Source organism: Malaclemys terrapin, chromosome 1 (genome assembly GCF_027887155.1).
Source record: "Malaclemys terrapin pileata isolate rMalTer1 chromosome 1, rMalTer1.hap1, whole genome shotgun sequence".
NCBI classification, from domain to species: Eukaryota; Metazoa; Chordata; order Testudines; family Emydidae; genus Malaclemys; species Malaclemys terrapin.
The window spans coordinates 185,284,227-185,306,717 of record NC_071505.1 but is presented as its reverse complement, the minus strand read 5'-3'; the positions used below and the strand labels follow the sequence as shown (position 1 = coordinate 185,306,717).

At 43.1% G+C, this 22,491-nt stretch overlaps 1 protein-coding gene across 1 annotated transcript in view; it reads left to right on the top strand.

Moving 5' to 3' along the window:
* CYYR1 (cysteine and tyrosine rich 1) overlaps nucleotides 1-22,491 on the top strand; it is a 78,325-nt gene that overhangs the window by 2,585 nt on the left and 53,249 nt on the right. The window contains exon 2 of the mRNA XM_054047651.1: nucleotides 1,586-1,688. Coding sequence (XP_053903626.1) covers nucleotides 1,586-1,688 — 103 coding nt within the window. The remainder of the gene's footprint in view (nucleotides 1-1,585; nucleotides 1,689-22,491) is intronic.

The window sequence follows — 22,491 nt, the reverse complement described above, 5'->3', positions numbered from 1 at the left end:
ATTGATGATTTGTTTCATTTGTGTTGTTTGATCAAATAATCATCTACATTCTTTGAATGATAAGCATGTGTACAGGACATTTCTCTGGGATTCTCTCAAAAAGATAATCATGCCCGTTTTAAGTCTCTCTAATGCTACCAAAAATGAACTAGCTTGCTCACTCACTCCCCCTAAATGAGCACTGCAAGTTTTTAAATCCCTCATTATGAGCTAGGTGACCCAGCACCAGTAAAACCAGGAGGCAATGATTGCATGAACGTTGCATGATTCTTCCACTTCCTTTGCTATGTTGATTATTATGAGGAAGCAAGGCTCTGAAGCATATGGGGCCTGACCTTACTGACACAAGAAGCCCCACTGAAAACTAATGCAGAAATGTCAACAAAGGCTTAATTTGTAGTTGCAAAGGGGCAAAAGTCTCCAAATTAAACCCTCAATTGCACTTGTGGAAACCTATTTTCTTCCAATTAAGCCCTCAATGGGGCTGCATCTGTTTAACTAAGGAATTAATTTGGCTTGTTGAATCTTTATTACTGGGGTTAATGACCTACAAGATGGAAAGACGCCAAGCAGACTGTCAGAGCCCAGGTTGGGTTTATGACCGTTAGAAAAACGTCTTGATATGTAAACTTAACAAAATTGCACTGGAAATCAGTGAGATGCAATAAACATGGAACCCGGCAATAACAGTTTTACCGAGCTACTTTTTCAGAGGAGAACCTGAACTTTGTGTTGGGGCTTTTACTTAGGAGGAAGTGGTGTGTTTCTTTAAAAACAACAACAAAACCACTGCTAGTGAAAAACTTTTCTCTTTCTTCAATATATGGATATTTATTCTTTGTTTGCTAACCTTTTGATTTTATTTCTTTGTACAGTTTGATTATTCTGTCATTCTCAGAAAATGACGCATTAAAAGACGAGGAGGGGTGGGGGGCAAAAGTGGTTGTACCATTCTAGCTAGGAGTGCCCTTGGCACAAAGGTGTTCTACACTACCCTGCTTGCAGCCACTAATAGAGAGGATGAATTGGAGATGGAGTTAGTGGGGGAAGAGTCAAAGTGCACTGTGCTTCAGTTGTTCTTAGCTAGCAGATGGTGCCTTAAGGACCATTGCCAGTTGGCCCAGCTCAAAGCAGCCCCCAGGCTGCTCTAGTTTACACCTAGGGCTGGGGATTAGACCGGGAATCAAGGATCTATAATCAGCTCCCACACAGCCTCACTCTCTGCTTGTCCCAGCATACAACTCAGTGAACCAGAATCTGTCCCTAGATATTTCTTTGTATTTATTGTTAAAATATAAAAAGATAATCTGTACTGTTGGAAATTTGAAATTCTTTTTTAAAAAACAGAGGGAGAGAGCCCATATAGCCAAACTGCAAAATACAGATATACAGTGACACCTGAAGATGTACTCTTCAAGCCAGTTGGAATTCTGCTAGAGTTCGGATTACAGAGTCAGATCAAACCTCAAATGAAGTCCTATCAGTGACTGATTCAATGCAAAAAGCTGCTAAAAATGCATCTTCTTTAAAGCTGTGCTACATATTTTTTTGCTATTGAGACTGCATTGTTATTTTTATTCTGCAGAAGATTGTCTTGCACAGTGTGACAATGACTGCAAAGCTTACTGCTGTGATGGGACTACCCCCTACTGCTGCTCGTATTATGCCTATATTGGGAATGTCCTTTCGTAAGTATTGTCACTTTCTTGAGAAAATTGATGCCCCGTATTCATGACTTGCTGTAAAGTTAGATGACTGAAAACTGTTTGACAATAAACATTTCAAGATTGTTTCCTGCTAATAACATCATAAATATTTCCAGAATAAAACCCCTTAATGGTCCCATGAAATCCAAGTGTTGTATACTTTTAAAGTATGTATTCATGTCAATAGATTTGGCTAGATCATCAGCTTGTGTAAATTAACATAAATTCTTTGTGATCATTGGAGCTACACTGATTTGTTCAAGCTGAGAACAGGCCAGAACAAAGGCATTAGATACGTGGACTAGATTATTGTAAATTTGATCTTCCTGTTTTGTTTTTTGAGCGTATGTCATTTGTGCTTTTGAAAAATTGTGTTTTGTCTTTAGTTAGAATTCATTGTAAATATTTCAGATTAGGGTCTGCTGGTCCTTTCACATTCTAGTATGTGTTGCACATTGTAAGATCTTGCACATTGTGGTATGTGTAAAAACAATGGCTGCTGATGGAGGGGAAACAAGGATATTCCCATACCAAAAGAAATGCAAGGGTTAAATTCTCCATTCAACATGCATGTATAGAAACAGATCCCAATCCTGTAATTAAATCCACTAATGCAGATCTTTGTCTCAAAGTGCAGCCTTATTTGAAATCAGTAAGGTTTCTTGTAGGTGTACTAAGTGCACACTAAGGTGTGCACTAAGTCTAATTGTAGGTTCAGTGTCTAAATGTAGTGATAGCCAGTAAGTGTTCCACATGTGCATCAGAACAAAGCAAACATTAAAACATACAATGGTATTCTGTGATAAATTATTTGTTACATATTCTTGGTCAAAAAGAGTAGCAAAGAGACGTATATCATGCCTTTAAAACAGTGTTTCCCAAACTGGGGACACCGCTTGTTTAGGGAAAGCCCCTGGCGGGCCAGGCCGGTTTGTTTACCTGCCGGGTCCGCAGGTTCGGCCAATCGTGGCTCTCACTGGCCGCAGTTCACTGCTCCAGGGCAATGGGAGCCGCTGGAAGCAGCGGTCAGTACGTCCCTCGGCCCATGCCGCTTCCAGCAGCTCCCATTGGCCTGGAGCAGCGAACCGCGGCCACTGGGAGCCGCGATCAGCCGAACCTGCGGACGCGGCAGGTAAACAAACCAGCCCGGCCCGCCAGGGTCTTTCCCTAAGCAAGCGTCCCAAGTTTGGAAAACACTGCTTTAAAAAATAAAAAAATAAAAAAAGATTTCTTCTGTTTTGGTCCTAGAACATTGGGAGTATATCAGTGTTCCATTCAGCATACTTCGTCATGCTTTGAAGGAGCAGATATATTGATGCCTTTGCGCCAAATTAGAAACTTTTTAGACAAAAGTAAATAACCTAACAATAGCGTGTCAGAATCTAGCATTCCCCTGGAAATAGGAGAGCACGTATTCAAGATTTCCTGGTATTGTTTGAGAATTAAAATAGGTTCTTGCTTCCACCCAGGGGATAAAATGCTCCAATTTAATTTTCTTTTCTATGTAATGAAAACTTATTCTAAGGATGTTTCCTCATTTGTTAACAGAGAGAGAGGGGTGGTTGTTTCTGAGATACCTATCTCAGCATGTATGTCTTGCATAGAGTGGTGGGAATGTTAGCAAGGGCTATGATACCTCAGAGACAACCTTGTCATCGTTGAGTAGGCCCGAAAAACAATTTAATCTCCCACTGCCCCACAAACCTAATCAATTCTGTCCTTCCTGATAACAGTGTTCAGCACAGGGATTTGGGGAGGGTCAACAAAATGATTCCTTAGCATCCCGCAAGGTTAAACTGACCCATTTTATATAAAGGGCAGGGATAGGAGGAAGTCTTCAGGTCACAGCACCTTCAGCTGCAGGAGAAGTAGAGACGACCTGCTTTCCTTGGTGTTTATGCATCATTTCCAATATATGTAATAAACAGTTTTGCAATGGACAGTTATCTAAATAAGTCTGAGACCTGGGACTTGCTGGACCGGTGGAGGGTTTTGTGTGCATTTGGATGAATTTTACCGCTTGATAGAACATTGCAAACACTAATCGTCACAGCATTTCTGTGAAGGAGGCATGTACGTTATTCCAATTTTCACAAATGCTAAGATACCAGTGCTGATGAGACCAGTATAAATGCCAACAGAGAAGGGGAGTTTAAGCTAGAAAGATTAAGTGACTTGACTGAGCCCAGACAGGGAACTAGTTAGTGTCACAGCCAGGATTAGAATGGTGAAGTTTCTACAGTTCATTACACCAGTCAGTCTCTTAATTTATTGAGCTGCCCCTCTTTGTAGCCACAGGCCATGCTGAGTGCTTAACAATGGACCTGTCTCATTTGCAAGGTACTGTCTGGGGGAGATTGCATTAGTAAATTCTATGCCATCACTAGCAGCTTAAGTAGCACCCAGCCTCAGTCGCACCCACAGCTCTCAGTGGGTCTGGCATCTTCCCAGAGCTGGGTGAATAATGGGGCAAAATATTGAATAACTTAGTTACAAAATGGTGTGAAATAAGACAAATAATTTTTTGACGACTGTCATTTGACCAGACCTAGGTGTTCCAAAAAACCGAGGGACTTGAGGGTGTGAGTTTGTGTCCCCATAGACCAGTCCTGGGTAATGAATTCCTTGGGTATCTATGAAAGTCACTGGCAAAGGTTCAACCCTAGTGATCAGTTTATATTCTCAGGGATATTTTCACAAAAGAAAGAGGTGGAAATGTCTACTTAAAAAGTAGACAAGAAAACGAAAGCTGAGATTGTCACCGATGTTCAAGGCTTCAGAATTAGTAAGAAGGGGCACTGCAGGCTTTACAAACCTAAAAGCCAACTCGGCATAGCTGTCAGTCCAGGCTCCTTTGTTTGTAGGGGCAGTTTAAGGGATGCATTTTGTTGCAAAGTTTATGAAGTCCTTTGGTAAACATTTTCAGACTGATTATTTTGAGTCCTGCTTGGACTGAAAAATACAACCCATCACTCCAGTGATACCAAAAACCAAATGGAAGGCAGGGCAAATAAAAACTTTAGAACTCTGTGATTTCATTAAAGATAGTCAGTTGAGATTTGCAAAAGAGGAGGCTGAACAAATCCAAAAGAAATGGTGAGAAAGTAGCAGTCTGATGACTATTGAATTGACAGGTGTTACGTGAACTTAAGGGGAAAATACTTTTGTTACAGTCTGGGGGCTGTGGTTTGTGGCAGGAAGGAAGGAAGAGGAACAAAAAGAATGGAAGGAAGAAAGGCAGACAGCATGTTCAATATAAATTTTTTGTGCATACTCCAAGCTGCAGAACTGGAAAAAAGAAGAATATGTAGTGGCAGAAAGTATGGCATATGCAGTAAAATACGTGATATCAAGCAAAGGGTACTTCTGACTGAAAACAGTATGTAAATAAGGAAGGTGCCTGACTGAGTTCAGCAAGGGTTGTGATGAACAGGGATTTTGTTCATTTCAGATATCAATGACCTGGAATAAGAAATGTACATTAAGTTGATTCATGGTTTTGTGTGGACAGTTGATCTGAAGGAAAAGTGCAGGAACGTTCAGAATGTTTTGGATAAACTAGGAGTATGGGCAGAGACTGGGTTTATGTACTTCACAATCAATATAAAATAATGAAATTCAGAATTCATGATAAATCTAAAATGCTCAGCAACAGTTGTCTAAGACAGTGGTTCCCAAACTTGTTCTGCAGCTTATGCAGGGTAAGCCCCCTGGTGGGCTGGGCCGGTTTGTTTACCTGCTGCGTCTGCAGGTTTGGCCGATCGCGGCGGCCAGTACGTCCCTCAGCCTGCGCCGCTTCCAGCAGTCCCCATTGGCCTGGAGCAGTGAACCGCAGCCACTGGGAGCCGCGATCGGCTGAACCTGCGGACGCAGCAGGTAAACAATTTTCCCTGCACAAGTTTGGGAAACACTGGTCTAAGAGATACATTTGCATCTGTTTTGTAAAACTTTTTACAATCTGCTTGAAATACGCTGATTAAAAGAGGCTTAATTTTAATATTCAGGTAGTTCACATGACTAGAAGCACATTTGATTATAAAATGTCAATTTTCTGGCAATTACCATTTTGTGCTTGTGTCATTTCGGAAGCATAAGGGCCACCCTATTGCAAGCCCAAAGGACTGATTTATAAAACTTTCCATCTGAGTTTAATTCTGGTTTCCAATAGGAGGATTCCCCTGTGGGAGTGGACGTAGTGGGGTTTGAATCATGAAGTGAAGGGGGTAGAGTCTGAAGACCTTTGTGTGGGGTGTTGGGAGTTAGTATAAAGATGCCAGAAATACATGGGAAAGGTCAATTCAATGGACTAGAAGTAGTTTTATGTGCTCTCATGACAGAATGAGTATCAAATTCAGCCTTCCACTCCTCAGGCCTCAATCATCTGAAAGCCCTTCAGATATATATTGGGTGCTACTCTAATGCAAATAATCTTTCTCAAACCATCTAATCTGCAAAAGCTGCATTCTTGAGAAACAACAGGCTATTTCCATCTGTTCCTATTCATTTAGAGCCCTGTTGAGGGCCAAGACTAAATATTCTCCCTAAATTTCATTTCCTTTCTTTTCTCTCTTTCTTTCTTCTCCCACACCATCAGGTGCATAAGTCAGTTTTTACCATTAGTTTTGGACTTGTGTTGGTCTGTTCTGGCTTCTGAGTGTCATGTTGATGGATTTAGTTTCTTTCTCTGTTCTATGTAACTTTTCTCTAGATCACCCTATCTTTCACTTTGCAGAGGGTGTCCATGTTATCACTTGACGTGGAAGTAGTGTTAGATGTCATCCTTAAAGTGTGCCCTAAATATGACCATAGTCTTCGTCTTGTCATATGATGCTTTAAGTTGGTGTGTTCTACTTAGAATTTCTAGTACTATAATGAACTTTTTCCAGTGGACTCTGAAAATTGTCCACAGGCATATATTTTGGAGTACATTGATCATCTGATCAATGGCTGTTACATGTTTCCATGACACTGCTCCATGAACAAGGACCAACATGATGCTGGTGTTAAAAATTCGTATTTTTGTATCAGTGCTGATCATTCTACTTTTCCAAATCTTTTAAAATTTATGAAAAGCGCTTGCTATTTTGATATTCATTGCTTGGCATCTAGCATGGTGTCACCATCATGGCACATCTCACTCCCTAGATACATGAAGTGACTTATTTATTCTTGTGTTTCTACATTTACTTTCATGGTTGATTTTTGGAACTTTGATAGCAATATATTTTGTCTTTCCCTTGTTGATAAACAAACCAACTTGTTTAGCTATTTCTACCAAAAACAGAGTCTTTTCTTCCATTAAGTGAGGCGTTGAACTGAGCAAGACAGTGTCATCAGCAAAAACAAAGTCATTCAATTGTACTTTATCATTTGTCCATAAAATACCTCGGTTGCCTACTGCAGTTACTTTCCTCATGATGCCGTCAAAGACCAGTGCAAACAGCCGTGGGGCATAATACACCTTTGCCTTACTCCAGTTGTCTCAGCAGACCTTTATGTGATGTTATCACCATCTCTGTCTGTGCAGTTAGCATTCTCATATATGCCTTTGATTATTTTTGTTAGTATTCCATAGTAAGCAATAATGTTCCAGAGGCTGTCTCTGTGTACACTGTCAAAACCGTTAATAGCCTTAAAGCCTAAATGTGTCTCCTAAATTGCAATATACTAGATCAGTGGTTCAGGAGCTAAATTAGCAGTCAATGTTACCCCAAAAGAGCCACAGTAGTGTGAATTCATTGTTTCATTTACTATTTTTATATATACATATTCTCACAGCAAAATGACTGCCCCCAAGGATTATTATTTTATCAACTACAATTAGTTAATAACATAGTGAAAGCATCCTGATTGGTTAATAACTTAGATTGGTTGTTAATCACACAGTGTTTTAATTTCATGTGCTGCAAAGAGCAGCAGAAGACACATTAAAGAGCCGCTTGTGAGCCTCAGTTTGAGTATCACTGCTACAATTATGCTGTGTAGTCCTAACCTAAGAGGAACTGCAGTGAAACAATCTAATAATATCGCTCATCTCTTTGAGCCATTTAATATTAAGCGCATTGTGACTGACCAGAAATAGAAAGATTCTTGTTAACAATGTGGCTCCTACCCTATACTTTGTACTAATTCCGAAGACTCATTAACATAAGCTGAAATTGTGAAAGAGGGCTACAGAATCACCATTTAGCTCTCATTTGCTTCTTCTTGTGACTGCTTACGTATACCATGCGAAATATCTAATTCAAATGGACAATAGGAGAATAAAATCACATCAAAAATGAAAATTTGTGGCTTTCATTCTCTACAGTTTTATAACAACAATAAAACCATATGTTTCTAACACAAGAAGCAGTATTTCACATCCTTACACGTTTTTTTGGAGACATCATCTTATTGACTAAAATTTAATCTTTGACTATGCATATCTCCAGGAATTAAATAAAATGTCAGTTTTGCAATAATGCTTTCAAAATTGCTATATGGCGGGTGTACTGTTAACGCTGTTGCACTTGACTACAATATGTTTCAAGTAATATATTGGATATTGACTTCTGTGGAAGGAGAATGGGGCCTTTGGCAATTAACATCTATATCCGGCAGCCACAGAGTTTCATTATCTTCTAATATAGTTTATTTCATGTTAAGAACACCAGAGGGACAATAATTTTTTTTATTCACAAAAAATGTCAGTTAGCCATATAAATCATGTGAGTTTTTATAAGTGGTCTTTGTTATAGATTATTTTGGTTTAGCAATTTATAAAGTATATACCCCGATATAACACGAATTCGAATATAACGCAGTAAAGCAGTGCTCCGAGTGGGCAGGGCTGCACACTCTGGCGGATCAAAGCAAGTTCGATATAACGCGGTTTCACCTATAACGCGGTAAGATTTTTTTGGCTCCCGGGAACAGCGTTATATTGAGGTAGAGGTGTAGTTTTAATTTGTTTTTGCTAGACTGCTTCTTTCTGTAAGGGAGGTAATTCTGCCTTTTTTCTGCCTCTTTTCTACCTCCTACAGAGGCCCAGAATCTGCTCTATAAAGTAGACATGGGACTTTGGTGGTAGGGTTGCCAGTTTTGGTTGGACATAGTCCTGGAGGTTTCTTTACATGACATAATCTTTAATTCCTGGAGACTCCAGGACAATCCTGGAGGGTTGGCAACCCTAACTGGGGCACCTATGTATTGGGCCCTACCAAATTCACAGCCATGAAAAACACATCATGGACCGTGAAATCTGGTCTTTTGTGTGTTTTGACCCTATACTATACAGATTTTATGGGGGAGACTAGCGTTTCTCAAATCGGGGATCCTGACCCAAAAGGGAGTTGTGGAGGGTCGCAAAGTTATTTTAGGGGGGTCATGGTATTGCCACACTTATTTCTGTGCTGCCTTCAGAGCTGGGCGGCCAGAGAGTGGCTGCTGTTGGCCGGGCGCCCAGCTCTGAAGGCAGCGCCCCGCCAGCAGCAGCGCCCCGCCAGCAGCAGCGCAGAACTAAGGGTGACAATACCATACCATGCCATACTTACTTCTGCGCTGCTGCTGGCGGTGGCTCTGCCATCAGAGCTGGGATCCCGGCAGGGGCGCTGGAACAGTTTTATATAGAGGGGGTGCTGAGAGCCATTGAACCAAACTGTAAACCCTGTATATGATAACAACCACTTCAAGCCAGAGGGTGCTGCAGCACCCCCCACACCACTAGGAGGAATTCTTGCTAGCTCAGGCAGAAATTCACTGGGGCCCTAAGGCAGGGTACATTACAATGGCAGCTCTGCCATCTTTTCAACAGATACAAGATATACTTCCCTCAGCAATGGACCATGTCCACAGACACATTTTTCTATAAGTCTTTCATTGTACTTTAAGGTGAAGCAAGGTTTAAATCTAAAGAATCTAGGCCTCAGCTGAGGCCTTTCACTTAGGCTTCGTTTCATTCAGATAATTTGATATACATTTCAGTTGTTGATATTTCATAATGAGACATTATTGTTCTTGACCAGGAATTTGCTACACCTACAAAAACACAGGACACGTGCATTAGGAAAACAAATCAGCAGATTTATTACACCATTACCTAAATAGTCTTTTGCAACAAATTATTAACAATTAGAACTAACAGCCCACTGGTAACTGCCAGTAGGACAGTCATAGCTGTTGCTGTGTTTATCACCCTATTATTTTTAAATTTAGGCATAAAACTTGGCCTGTTTCAAAGGATTCAGAGAGCCAGGTCCTCAGCTGGTATAAATCAATGTTCATGTCAGTGGAGTTTTGCTAATATACACCAGCTGAAGATCTGGCCCAGTATGAGAGGGACCACCAAACTGCTTTCAAAAGCAAGCAAAGGAAATAGTTTGGAATACCCTTCTCTCAAGTGGTCTAGAGACAGCAGAAAGTCTTGCTGGCTTCTGGCCTGTGAAAATGTCTAGGCACTCCCTGACTAAACAGCTATGATAATTGTTTTCAAATCTGAGGGGTGCTTTTCTGCTTAGTAATGACCACATTATCGTGGTTTTCGCATTATGTGATCATCCAAAACTGTCCCATTCCTAGGGATGCAAGCACAATTTTTGTTCCATAAGACTCCATCATTGACTGAAGTTGCAAGTTTTGCAGGATGCTACTCTCTGAGCTAATTTTGAACTCTGCTGAAACTGGACATCAGTTAGGGTTACCATTCGTCCAGATTCCCCTGGACATGTCTGGCTTTTTGAGCTAAAAATAGCTTCCGGGGGGAATTTATAAATGTCCGGACTTCCCCCTCCCATGCAGAGTGCGCGCAGCTAACAGGACAGCCGGCTGGATGGTGCCACTTACATGGGGCTCCGACAGCCAGAGAGAGCCCTTCCTCCGCTTCCCCTGCAGCAGAGATCACTCCCTCCCTCCCTGCATTCGCAGATCGCCTCCGGCAGTCTGGAGCTCCTCCCCTGCTCCTCCTCCCCGGCACGCTGTTCTGAGCGGCAGGGTAAGGGGGCCAAGGGGTTGGAGAAGGGGCAGGGAGGTTCTGGAGGGGGCAGTCAAGAGACGGGGGGGTTGGGAGTTCGGGGGGGGGCTTTGGATAAGGCTTTGGGCAGTCAGGGTACAGGAAGGGGGCAGGGTCCTGGGCGGCTGTTAGGGTGGGGGGGGGTCTCAGGAGGGGGCAGTTAGGGAACAAGGAACAGGGAGGCTTAGGTAGGGGGTGGGGTTCTGGAGGGCAGTTAGGGGCAGGGGTCTCAGAAGGGGGCAGTCAGGGGATAAGGAGCGGGGGGGGTTGGGAGTTTTGGGGGCGGGGCTGTCAGGGGGCAGGGGTGGGGAGAGGGATCGGAGCAGTCAGGGGACAGGGAGCAGAGGGGTTTAAATGGGTCAGGAGTTCTGGGGGGGCTGTCGGGACAGGGAGTGGTTGGATGGGGCATGGGAGTCCCTGGTGTCTGTCTGGGGGTGGGGGTGTGGATAATGGTTGGGGCAGTCAGGGGACAGGTACGGGGTAGAGTCCTAGGGGGCCAGTTAGGATGGGGGGAGGGTCTCAGAAGGGAGCAGTTAGGGAACAAGGAACAGGGAGGTTTAGGTAGGGGGTGGGGTTCTGGAGGGCAGTTAGAAGCAGGGGTCCCAGAAGGATGCAGTCAGGGGACAAGGAGCGGGGGGAGGGTTGGGGATTTTGAGGGGGGTGGGAAGTGGGAGGGGCGGGGCTAGGACAGGAGGGGGCGGGGGTCCTCCCGTCCTCTTTTTTGCTTGCTGAAATATGGTAACCCTACCTCTGTTACAGCCAGGTTTTTGGCAGTCCTGTCTCTTCCCCTCCCCCCAATATCTGCTGTTATTGTAGTGGTTTTGCTTTTTCTCCCTGGAAAAACCTGCAGGTTGTTTTGCCTCAAATCTCTGTCTCGTCTATCTAATCTATTGGTAAATTTTGAATGCACGCATTCAGGTATCTAAGTGGCCTGGCAGTTACTGCATTGTTTTCTAGAATTCCCTTGACAATAGGTTTAATTCTTTCAGTTTGCCCTCTTAAATTATAATGTTCAGTCTTCCTGCAATATGATTAATTTTAATTGGCACCTGGGGTTATCCCCCCCCCCCCCCCCGGGGTCTGCTGTGGCAGCCTCTGTCGCAATTTCAAGGTTAACTGCACATTTGGACCCCTCCCCCCCCCCCCCCCCCCGGTCCTCCTCTTAAGGTTTTAGGCTCCCATCAATCACCCCTCTCAGGTGGATACATTCATCTCTCTCCCTACAGACTGGGGCTTAGGCTTGCAGTACCTCTGTGCTTACCTATGATATCCATAGCCAACCAGTCTGCCTAATGATAGGCTATCAGGGTTGGAAGGGACCTCTGGAAGTCATCTAGTCCAACCCCCTGCTCAAAGCAGGACCAGTCCCCAGATAGATTTTTGCCCCAAATCCTTAAATGGCCTCCTCAAGGATTGAATTCACAACCCTGGCTTTAGCAGACCAATGCTCAAACCACTGAGCTATCTGTGCATTGCTTTTCCTTTGCCTGCTCTGCTCTGCTCTGCTCCCCTCCCCCCATGGGGTATGAACAGTGTGTTGCTGGCAATTACAAGTCACCACACAACTCTTTCTACTCAAGCACATTTATTCTTAAGACAAAAGCATTACAGCGAAAACATATTAAAAACAATAAACAAATGTAAACACACACTAAATGTACAAGGAGTCACCCATCAGTCTTTTGGGGCCCTGGAAAACCCTTCTGCAAGGATTAAGGCCCCTGATGGACAGAAGGTCCTGTCCTGTCTGTCTGCTGGGTCACAAAGAAGGCTTTGAGCCAGTTTAAACCCAACCTTTTTATATCAAAAGCTCTTTCTTTATCTGTTAGTCTCTGGACAACCCAGCTTGAACCATTATAGGTAAATCTCCCCATCTCTCTCTGGAGTTGTTTACAACCTAGGTGATTCACCTTAATCACTCCACACTTTTTTTGGTTCCTGGAGCAGCTTTGGTAACCCTCCAGTTGCATACCATCTCTGGCCTACAATGATACATACACTTAATACAATATGGTCTCCAAAGATATTGCAATGTCTGTCAGTCTTTTCCTACAGCAACTCATGCAAATACACACAGGGGCAGACAAGGTTCCCCCAGTAAAGGGTGTGGTGATAACCATGACTCCTCTGCTCTGACTGCTGCATGGGTGCACATTCTAGTTGATCAGATGGCAACTGTGGTAGCAACATCTTTGGCCGTCTGATCAGCAACCTGACACAGACCCATCGTCCACCGTATAAGCTGGGCTGGGAACAACAAAGGTGCTTTCAAAGTGAATACTGCGTTTCATCTGCTCTGCAGCCACTTCACTGTCCCCAGAAGTCTACTGCTGCCTCTCGAACATCGCAGGCCTCGTTCTCTCAACAGCCCTTTTCCCTGGAGCTATGTCCTCCCAGGAGGAGCCACTTCTGAAGGGGTAATTGTAGAATTACTTCTTTCTATTCTGTCCCCAAATGCCTTACAGTGAGATTTAAGGAGCTCAATCTCTTTAGTTTATTAAAAAGAAGATTGAGAGGTGACTGGATTACAGTGTTTAAGTACCTTTGTGGGGAGAAAATACCAGGAACTAAAGAGCTTTTTAATCTAGTGGAGAAAGGCGTAACAAGAATCAATGTCTGGAAGCTGAAGACAGAAATTTAAATAAGAAATAAGCAGAATTTTTTAACAGGGAGGCTGATTAACCACTGGAACTAACTACCAAGGGAAGTTAGCCAAACACAGGGTATTGGTCTCAATACAGAGGTAACGGGGAGAAATGTAATGGCATGTGATATGCAGGAGGTCAGACACTAGGCTCTAGTGTACATTACAAGTTTAGGTCGAATTTAGCAGCATTAGATCGATTTAACCCTGCACCCGTCCACACGACAAAGCCATTTTTGTCAACTTAAAGGGCTCTTAAAATCGATTTCTGTACTCCTCCCCGACTAGGGGATTAGTGCTGAAATCGACCCTGCTGGGTCGAATTTGGGGTAGTGTGGACGCAATTTGATGGTATTGGCCTCCGGGAGCTATCCCAAAGTGCTCCATTTTGACCATTCTGCACAGCACTCTCAACTCCGATGCACTGGCCAGTTAGACAGGAAAAGCCCCACGAACTTTTGAATTTCATTTCCTCTTTTGCCAGCGTAGCAAGCTGATCAGCACAGGTAACTATGGTTGCTTCTGGTCTTAAACTATCAGAATGAATCTGGGAGCTGGTCACCCCAAACTGCTACAGGTCAGGGTCTCATGAGTTTGGCATTGTCAAGTCAACTGCTGGAGTGGTGGTGATGGATGGTTGCACGTCAGTTATTAGCGTGGTACATCCTTGGGTAGTGAAGATTGTTGATGACCCTGAAATAATAGCAGGCTTTTAGCAACTGGACTTCCCAAGTTGTGCGTACATGTCCACTATTGTCTGCACTCCCTATGGGCATATGACTTACACCCCTGCTCTTGCAAAAAGTGGAATTTTTAGTGACCATAAATGATCAGAACTATGCCTTTATGTCTCATTATACATAACTGAACCTCCCCAATATCACTAATCTGCCTCTTAATATCATTGTGCCATATTAATTTATTACTGGCTAAAAGAAAAAAATGCCACCTATTAAATCACCAGTACTCTGCTACAGAAGCAGGAGCCTTACTTTTCCTTGGGGGTCTTGAATGACTAGTACACAACATGACTGACCAGGCCAAATTTGTGAGATTATTACTGGTATGTTAGGGTTCAGAGGCCCTGATCTCTCTACTAGTTACATGAATTAAACATAGTCCCTGCAATGAAGGGTAAACAATCTATGAAAACAATATTAATTGCATGTGTGTGTGTGTGTGTGTATATATATATATATATATATATATATATATATATATATATATATATATATATATATATATATTAATATAGTATTACACTTAAAAAAATCTACATTAAAAGAGTGTTAGCGTTGCAAAGGCACCCACTCAGAAGTTAGGAAGTGCCGGATTTAGTTTGCTTGTGCAGCCTTAATTCAGCTCCCTTGTGTGTATGCATTATGATAAATTCTTTAATTACATTATTATTATCTTCTCTGTGTGCAAAGAGTTTTGTGACTATATTATTTCTGCATATCTACTACAGCAGATTTTTCAGTATGTGAAGGCATGTGCCTCTTCATATGAGATTTAAATGGAGCCGTAAATGGATATTGCATATAATACTCCAACAGAGGGCCTTGGGTTTTCCTGTGGATATGGATTACATAATATCTAAGTCACCTCTACAAATGTGGATCAAGGTGGCAGTGTCCAGCAATCACCACCATATGTATTGCTTGCTGTTGATGTTGCTATATCAGTTGGTTTATATGAGATATGTTGATGGTCTTATTCCAGCTTTTATTGATATCACAAAAGCCCACCACAGCTAATACCAACTTGACACACTTGTCAGCTGGCTCAGTACAGAGACAAAGGAATGGAGAATGCATTTCTTTCATTTCTAGAGGTGGTACCTCCTTGTCAGAATGAAGACTTACTAACAAGATAATGCAGAGAAACTTGCCTTGATGCTGCCTGTGCAGTACCTGTTTTGGAGACAAATATGAGTGTTCAGTCTCAAAGCATGTTAACGTGGCACTTTTTACAGTTCGTACATTTAAAAAAAAGTCCAGCACTTGAGATTAAAGTTGTGGTTTGTCATGTTCTTTTTGTGCTAGAAAGCCAAGCACAATAAAACCGGAGATTCTAGGTAAGCCTAGTGATTCTAGGCTTAGTTTTTGTGTGACAGACTGGAGAAACCTGAGTGGAACCTGAGTTCGAGGATAGGTGCTACGCATTCAAAAAATCAGGACCTCTTCATTACGTTGCCAATTTCAGCACCTCAAAATGGAGGCATCCAAAATTACCAGTCACTTCTGAAAATCTTGGCTTTTGCCTACTGTGATTGAAATTTCCCCTGGGCAAATCCTAGAAGTGAGGACCATGCTTGGGAGCAAAATGTCTCTCTTTGTTGATTTTGGCACACTTAGTTCCTGATCTACTTATAGTCTCAGCAACTTGGTTGCTCCCCCCTGCCCCCCTTTCCAAAAAACTCAATGTTTTCTCCTTGGACCCTTGCTCTGCTTTTCAATCATTCTGCATACGCTGTCTACTAAAAGAGCTACATTATGTCTGTTAACTGTGAATAATAAATGAGCCTGTTAATCAGATGTGATTACATTTTTCTATTTCTGATAACTGTCCAAAGATGTTAATTAAACAATATCTTTGTATTCTGTGATCTTTGATAGCTTAATATTGGCAGAAAATTCCTTTGCACTAATGGTACCAGATATAACATGAGACAATGTACCCAGAGCTTCAGGGCATCTTTCTAGTTTGAGGTCAAGAACAGAGTAAAAATAAGCCCCATGAAATAAGTTTGAGTAGAAGCATGCAGTGTTCTCTAGCCCCACAGATATTTCAAATATCTTCTTAGTGACACTTTTAAAGCTGTGAAATATGGTTTGGTTGCCCAGGGAAGGAAGAGGCATTATGTTTTTTTTTTTTAAATATCAGGGTTGGAAGGGACTTTAGGAGGTCATCTAGTCCAACCCCCTGATAGATTTCTGACCCAGATCCCTAAATGACCTCCTCAAGGATTGAACTCACAACCCTTGGGTTAGCAGGCCACTGCTCAAACCACTGAGCTATCCCTCCCCCCGGACAATTGGCAGGTGCCATGGGGAGAAGCATTGTCAGACTCAGTGAAGGAAGGAGAAAGAGCTATTCAGATGAAGTAGAACAAGTAAGAGATCAAAGGCAATCTTTTTATGTTAAACTTGCTGATTGCAGAGACTAGGAGCAAGGACTTAATAGAGACACAGTAACTCAGGCAAAGAAAGCCCTTCTCTAAAGCCTGCTGATAGATACAGCCCAGTCATGCAACACCTGAAAGCAGATGGAACATTTTACTGCTGAGAACTCAGCACACCAAACCACCAAGGAGTACAGCTCCCAGTAACCACACCCAAACTTTTTTTCACATCCAACAGAACAAGTTCAAAGCTAGTTTTAAAGAGATGCTCCTAAGGCTGTGCCTAAAAATCTTGACCTGCCTTAATATGTTTGCTTCATGCTTAAACTATGACCTTCAGGATTATTTTGAAAACAGATTTTTCATGTTACTGAGAGCCTCAATCTGATCTACTGAAGTTAGCAGCTGACGGTGGCGTTTCTGCGGGAGTTCATAAGTAGATGGGTATTTTGGGGGTGAGGGAGTTGGTGGTTCCCCCCACCCCTTTCCTGCCTTTTTTTTCTAGGAATAAGGTCTTGGAGGAGAAACCAATGATGGCTCATGAGGTAGCCCTAGAAGGGATGCACATCATTCTTGAGTGGATAGCTAATGGAAGCTATTTATCCAGGAAATGTTGCTTGGTGGAGCTCATGGCAGAGAAGATCCAAGGATTGGAGATGCAGCTGAAGACGATGAGGAAATTCAGACAGGGATTTGAAGGTATAATGCAGGCGAGGAGGTGGTAGAAACAACACAAGATTTGCGGATACCTGCCAAACGAAAGGACCTGGAGGACGGACTGCCAGAAGAGGAGGGTGATCCATGGATGAATGTGACCATGAGGACAAGATGGAGGAAGAGACCAGCTAGTAGTGATGAAATCAAGTTGAGTAACCAGTTTGCTGCACTGGCAAATGAGGAGAAGAAACAGGCAGAAGATGAGGTGTGAAAAAGAAGAAAAGAGAAGCCAGTACCTGCAGAAGAGATGACAGAGATAGCCAGGGACTGGAGCCTGAGTTAAAATGAGGATGATGTTCAGGATGCTGCAAGAGAGAGCATAAAACATGTTTATACCAACACCAGGAAGAGACAGGTCTATGTGAGGGAGGACTCCATACTCATGAATTTACAGGCCTGTCACCAGACCAGATCCAGAGAACAGAAGAGGTGCTGTCTTCCAGGAGCAAGGATGCAAGATGTGGATGTGAGGCTTCAGAGGATCCTGATGAGAGTGTGGGAAAATCCACTGTGCTACATGTTGGGACAAATAATACTACTAGATTCCCAGGTGAATGGATGAAGGACAGTTATGCTCAGATAGGTAAGACATTTGAAGAAGTGGAAGCTCAGGTGATTTTCAGTTCAATACTTCTGGTTCCTAGAGAAGGAGAATAAAGGCATGTCAAGATAATGAAAATCAACAGATGTGTCAATGGTTGGGTGCTATGAGGAAGGTTTTAGGATGATTCACCATTGGGAGGCATTCACAGAAAGAACTCTCTTTTTGATGGACTGATGGACTCTACTTGAGTACCTCAGGTATTAATCTTCTGGAATCAAGGCTGGCACGATTGTTAAGAAGGTAGGATATGAGGAGGAAAGGCAGGGAGAGACTCATGAAACCTCCATGCCTGGCTTCAATACACAGGAGGAGGAAAATCTGCCAAATCAAGATATAATCAGGAATAATGGAACACCACAAGCTAAAAAACTGGGTGAGGTCCAAAAGAAACAACTGAAATACTTGTACATGAATGCAAGGAGTCTGGGCAATAAAATGGAGGAACTGAAACTACTGGTGCAGGAGGTCAAACCAGATATTTTAGGGAATACAGAAACATGGTGGAATAAATTCATGACAGGAATATAGGTAATGAATAGTATGTGCTGTTTAGGAGAGGTTAGAATAAAGGTAAAGGAGGTGGGGTACCATTGTACATCAAAGATGTACTGTAAAGAAATACAAAGTGATTGTATGGACAAAAGAGAATGTATTTGGGTTGAAATCGCTTTGGGGGAACGATTGTGAAAGAAGTCGTTTTGGGATAGTGTTAGGGGTCTGCTATAGACCCAGGGGCGGCTCTATGTTTTTTGCTGCCCCGAGCACGGCAGTCAGGTGGCCTTCGGCGGCATGCCTGCGGGCGGTCCGCTGGTCACGTGGATTTGGCGGTGTTTCTGCGGGTGATCTGCCGGTCCCATGCCTTCGGTGTACCCGCTGCCGAATTTCCGCTGAAGTCGCGGGACCAGTGGACCTCCCGCAGGTACGCCGCCGAAGGCAACCTGGCTGCCGCCCTCACAGCAACCGGCACGCCTCCCCCGGCATGCGCTTGCTGCGCTGGTGCCTGGAGCCGCCCCTGTATAGACAGACCCCTAGGGTCAGACTCGGATGTGGATAGTGATCTCTTTAATCTTATTAGAGAAATACTATTGGGAATTGTGTCAATGGGATATTTTAACTTCACAGATATAGATCAGAGAATTAATTATATTAATACTGGATGTGATAGATGACAGTTTTCTTCATGAGATTGGAACTGAATCAACAAGAGGCTATGCAATTTTAGTGAGGACTTCATAGGAAATAGCCTTGGATCATGTGATAATTAATTTATTCAGTTTAAATTAAATGGAAAGATAAGATGCTAGTCATCTATGATTTCTTGATTTCAAAAGGGCAAACTGAAATTATGGGGAACTAGTTAGAGTTTAAGGACTTAAATGTAGGGGAGGCTTGGAATTTCTCCAAATTAGATATCTGAAAACTTTTTTAAAATTGCAACACAAGAAAGGAGAAAAAACATGTAGGAAAAAGCTCCAGACCCAGCTGAATGAAGAGCCACCTAAAACAAGTTATTAGGAGTAAGCAGAGAGCCTATAGGGAATAGAAAAAGGGGCTGATCAGCAAAGAAAGCTACATCTTGGAGGTTAGAAAATGTAGGAATAAAGTGAGAATTTCTAAAGGTTCATCTGAATTAGCTCTTGCCAAGGAAATTAAAATAAATAATAAGAGGCTTTATAGTTATATATAAAAAAGAGACTAAGGAAGGGTGAAGCCAGGCTACTATGCAGGATGGAGGGGGAGAAGATTAAAGATAATCTAGGTATGGCCCAAAAGTTAAATATATGTCCCTATATTTTGTGACAGACCCAGACCAGTGGGGTACAGGAGTCTGGTAGAGGGCAAATATACTGGTCACTGGATGAGTAGTTTTCTGTTCCCTGAGAGACCAGAGAAGGGGCTGCACTAGAGTAATCAGGAACCTGCTAGAACCAGTTAAGGCAGGCAGGCTAATTAGGACACCTGGAGCCAATTGAGAAGAAGCTGCTAGAATCAATTAAGGCAGGCTAATCAAGGCACCTGGGTTTTAAAAGGCGCTCACTTCAGTTTGTGGTGTGAGTGCAAGGAGCTGAGAGGGTGTGCTGCTGGAGGACTGAGGAGCACAAGCGTTATCAGACACCAGGAGGAAGATCCTGTGGTGAGAATAAGGAGGGTGTTTGGAGGAGGCCATGGGGAAGTAGCCCAGGGAGTTGTAGCTGTCATGCAGCTGTTGCAGGAGGCACTATAGACAGCTGCAGTCCACAGGGCCCTGTGCTGGAACCTGGAGTAGAGGGCGGGCCTGGGTTCCCCCCAAACCTCCAATTGACCTGGACTGTGGGCTCTTCCAGAGGGGAAGGTCTCTGAACTATTCCCCAACCCACATGGTGAAACTCTGCGGCAAGAAAATCCACCAATAAGCGCAGGACCCACCAAGATAGAAGAGGAACTTTGTCACAATTTATATATCTAATGCTAGAATTGCTTCATCTGTCACTGAGATTTATCAACCTGAGAGCTGCAACAATGTGGCTGTTGGTGTAAATACTGGCTGATTTGTAGGACTTCAGACCAAAAGGCACCATTATGATCACCTAGTCTGACCTCCTGCATGACACAAGCCATAGAATTTCATCCAATGATTCCTGCAGTGGAGAGAATTATCTTCCCCAGCTATATAAGCGTTTGCTATCAAGTCTGGTTGAAATACAGCATATATTTTATCAAGACATACAATCTCAATTTTGACTTCCAAGTGAAGATGAATTTACTGCTTTCCTTGCTAAGCTGTTCCAGTGGTTCCATCCTGAGTCTAATATGAATTTGTCTAATTTACTCTTCCAGCTGTTGGATCTTGTTTGCCTTTCACTGCTACGTTCAAGGCTACCCTAATGTCAGATGTCTTCTCTCTGTGTAGACAGTACTTAAGCCTGTTTGTTGTGGTGGTGGTGTTAATTAATGGTATTGCAGTAGATCCTGTTGAACCATTCCAGTACAAGTGCCCAATTGCACTAGGCATTGTATGAAGAAGTACAATACTAAGGTGACAGACCCTGTCCCAGAAAGCTCTCATCACTATGGCAAGATGCAGCAGGTGAGTAAGGGAAATAGAGGGGAAAAGGAATGGTGTGATTACCCTAAAGCAAGCATGCGTGCCAGCCCCTGTAGTGTTTTTTGTGTTAGGGGAGGGGAGGAGATCTCCTGCATGCAGAAGCCACTGCTGATACCGGTAGAAGAGACAAATTTCAAGAGTTGCACCCCTCTGCCATTAGTGAATAATCTGTGCCATATGAAAGTAGAGAGTAATCAACTGGAGGGGGGATAAAGTCTCCCAAATCCCTTTCCTTGCTTCCAGAAGCGCTCTGGCTACTGTCAGAAATAGCTGAAGATGTTTTGGTGAAGCTGCTTCCCTGCCCAGCTCTCTGCCAGCTGTCCCCCAACTCTGTTAACAGCCCTTAAAACAACTGGCCACATGAGCAGCACCTGTGAAAAGGCAGCTAATGCCCACTTTATAGAGAAGGGGAGCAGATTGCCCCACCATCCTTTTGCCAGTAACAAGCACAAGTGGACCAGTATGGGGGAATGAGGCATAGGCAGGTAACAAGAGGGTGGTGTGGGTTAGAGTGGTGTTGGTGGCTGTCACAAGGGACAAGATAGGGGAAGTTGTGTTAGTGAGGGAGATTCTCTCTGGTGGGTTTTATGCCCTGGTGCACTTATTTGGTTATTGCTAGCTATGCAGCGGTGTTTAAATCAGAACAGGAGTTTGTCAACACTAATACAAGTTTCCAAAAGCTTTTGTGTTTTTATTGAGGAAGAATATGTTTAACTAGGATATGTTGTAACATTCATTAAAATGCTTGTACAAGGGCCAATGTGTTCTATTGAAATAATGTTTGTTTAAAAAAAATACAGATGGTTGTTACTAAGAATGTATAAATGTACTATAAGACAGGTAGCTTTGTTTGTTTTAAACTTTTATATAATACAGTTTTTTTGAAAGGTGCATGTTTTACTACATGGAGCCTGATTCAATGCCCATTGAAGTCAATGAAAAGACTCCCATTGACTGTCATGGGAGCGGGATCAGGACCCTGAAGAATTCCTACACTATTGGCAAGGACAGTGAGAGCTACCCTCTACAGCAGGGGTCGGCAACCTTCGGCACGCTACCGATCAGGATAATCCTCTGGCGGGCTGCAAGACATTTTGTGTACGTTGACTGTCCGCAGGCACAGCCCCCCTGCAGCTCCCCAGTGGCCGTGGTTCGCCGTTCCTGGCCAATAGGAACTGCAGTGGGCTGTGCCTGCAGATGGTAAACGTAAACAAAATGTCTTGCGGCCAAACCCTGCTCTACAGCCTGAATCATAAACAAAGAAATAACAGTCAGCCTCTAAGGAGGAGGGGGCATTTGAGTCTCCAGGCTCATTCAGTCTATGACCTTTCTGCTGAGACTGCCAGGTGCCAACTGGTACCAAGTATGGTGATGGCTTTATGAAACAGATATCTTTGCACTAGAACTGGACTGAGGCTACCAATTCATTTCCTATTCATTAGGTCATTGAAGAGCAATCGTGCAGCATCCACTTTTGAACTGGTCACCTTGTAGCCTTATCTTTAGTTATGGATTACTTTAACTAATTCCCCATCCCGATGGTGAGGGTTTTACACCTACTTTAATCTGTGAGAGTTCAGACGCCAAGATCAAGTAGAGAGGTTATTGATAGAAGAGGGACC